At 35.5% G+C, this 530-nt stretch overlaps 1 protein-coding gene across 1 annotated transcript in view; it reads right to left on the reverse strand.

Moving 5' to 3' along the window:
* Nucleotides 1-378: 378 nt before the first annotated feature.
* papolg (poly(A) polymerase gamma) overlaps nt 379-530 on the reverse strand; it is a 76,587-nt gene continuing 76,435 nt past the window's right edge. The window contains exon 9 of the mRNA XM_051919343.1: nt 379-521. Within this exon, the coding sequence (XP_051775303.1) occupies nt 379-521 (143 nt within the window). The remainder of the gene's footprint in view (nt 522-530) is intronic.

A 530-nucleotide genomic window follows, 5' to 3' on the forward strand; every position in this document is an offset into this window, starting at 1 on the left:
TTACAGATTTTTTTTTTTTTTAATTGAAGTATCTTAAAATCTATTGAGGTATAAAACTAAAATTCAAAACTTACTCGTGGATCCCAGACGGGTAAATTCAAGTTACTGTCTTCTGGCTGTTTCAGCAACACAGGATTAGGCCACTCCCTTTTTAGATCAAAGGCAAATGGAAAATATAGTCAGCTGAACTTACTCTGGAGGGTGGGTTACATAGTTTAGTATAAGTTGATGTTGAATTTGTAAGTGTAATAATACATAATGAGGTGAATCATCAAGTCCCCCCCCTACCTCCAGCTTCACAGATAAAAGTATTCCCATAATATTCTTCCTTTAATTAAAGGGTGCAACAAATATTTGCACGGGTAAATACAAAATCACTTACCATTTTGAAAAAACTAAGAAAAATTTGTGAACTAAAGTAGCTGCTACTGCATTGGGATACAACTGGCAGGTCCTTGCCACTAACATTGCCCAGGATACACCACCTAGGAAACCTAACATATTAGAATATATTCCACGCCCTGAAATAA

This window comes from Erpetoichthys calabaricus, chromosome 15 (assembly GCF_900747795.2).
Source record: "Erpetoichthys calabaricus chromosome 15, fErpCal1.3, whole genome shotgun sequence".
NCBI classification, from domain to species: Eukaryota; Metazoa; Chordata; class Cladistia; order Polypteriformes; family Polypteridae; genus Erpetoichthys; species Erpetoichthys calabaricus.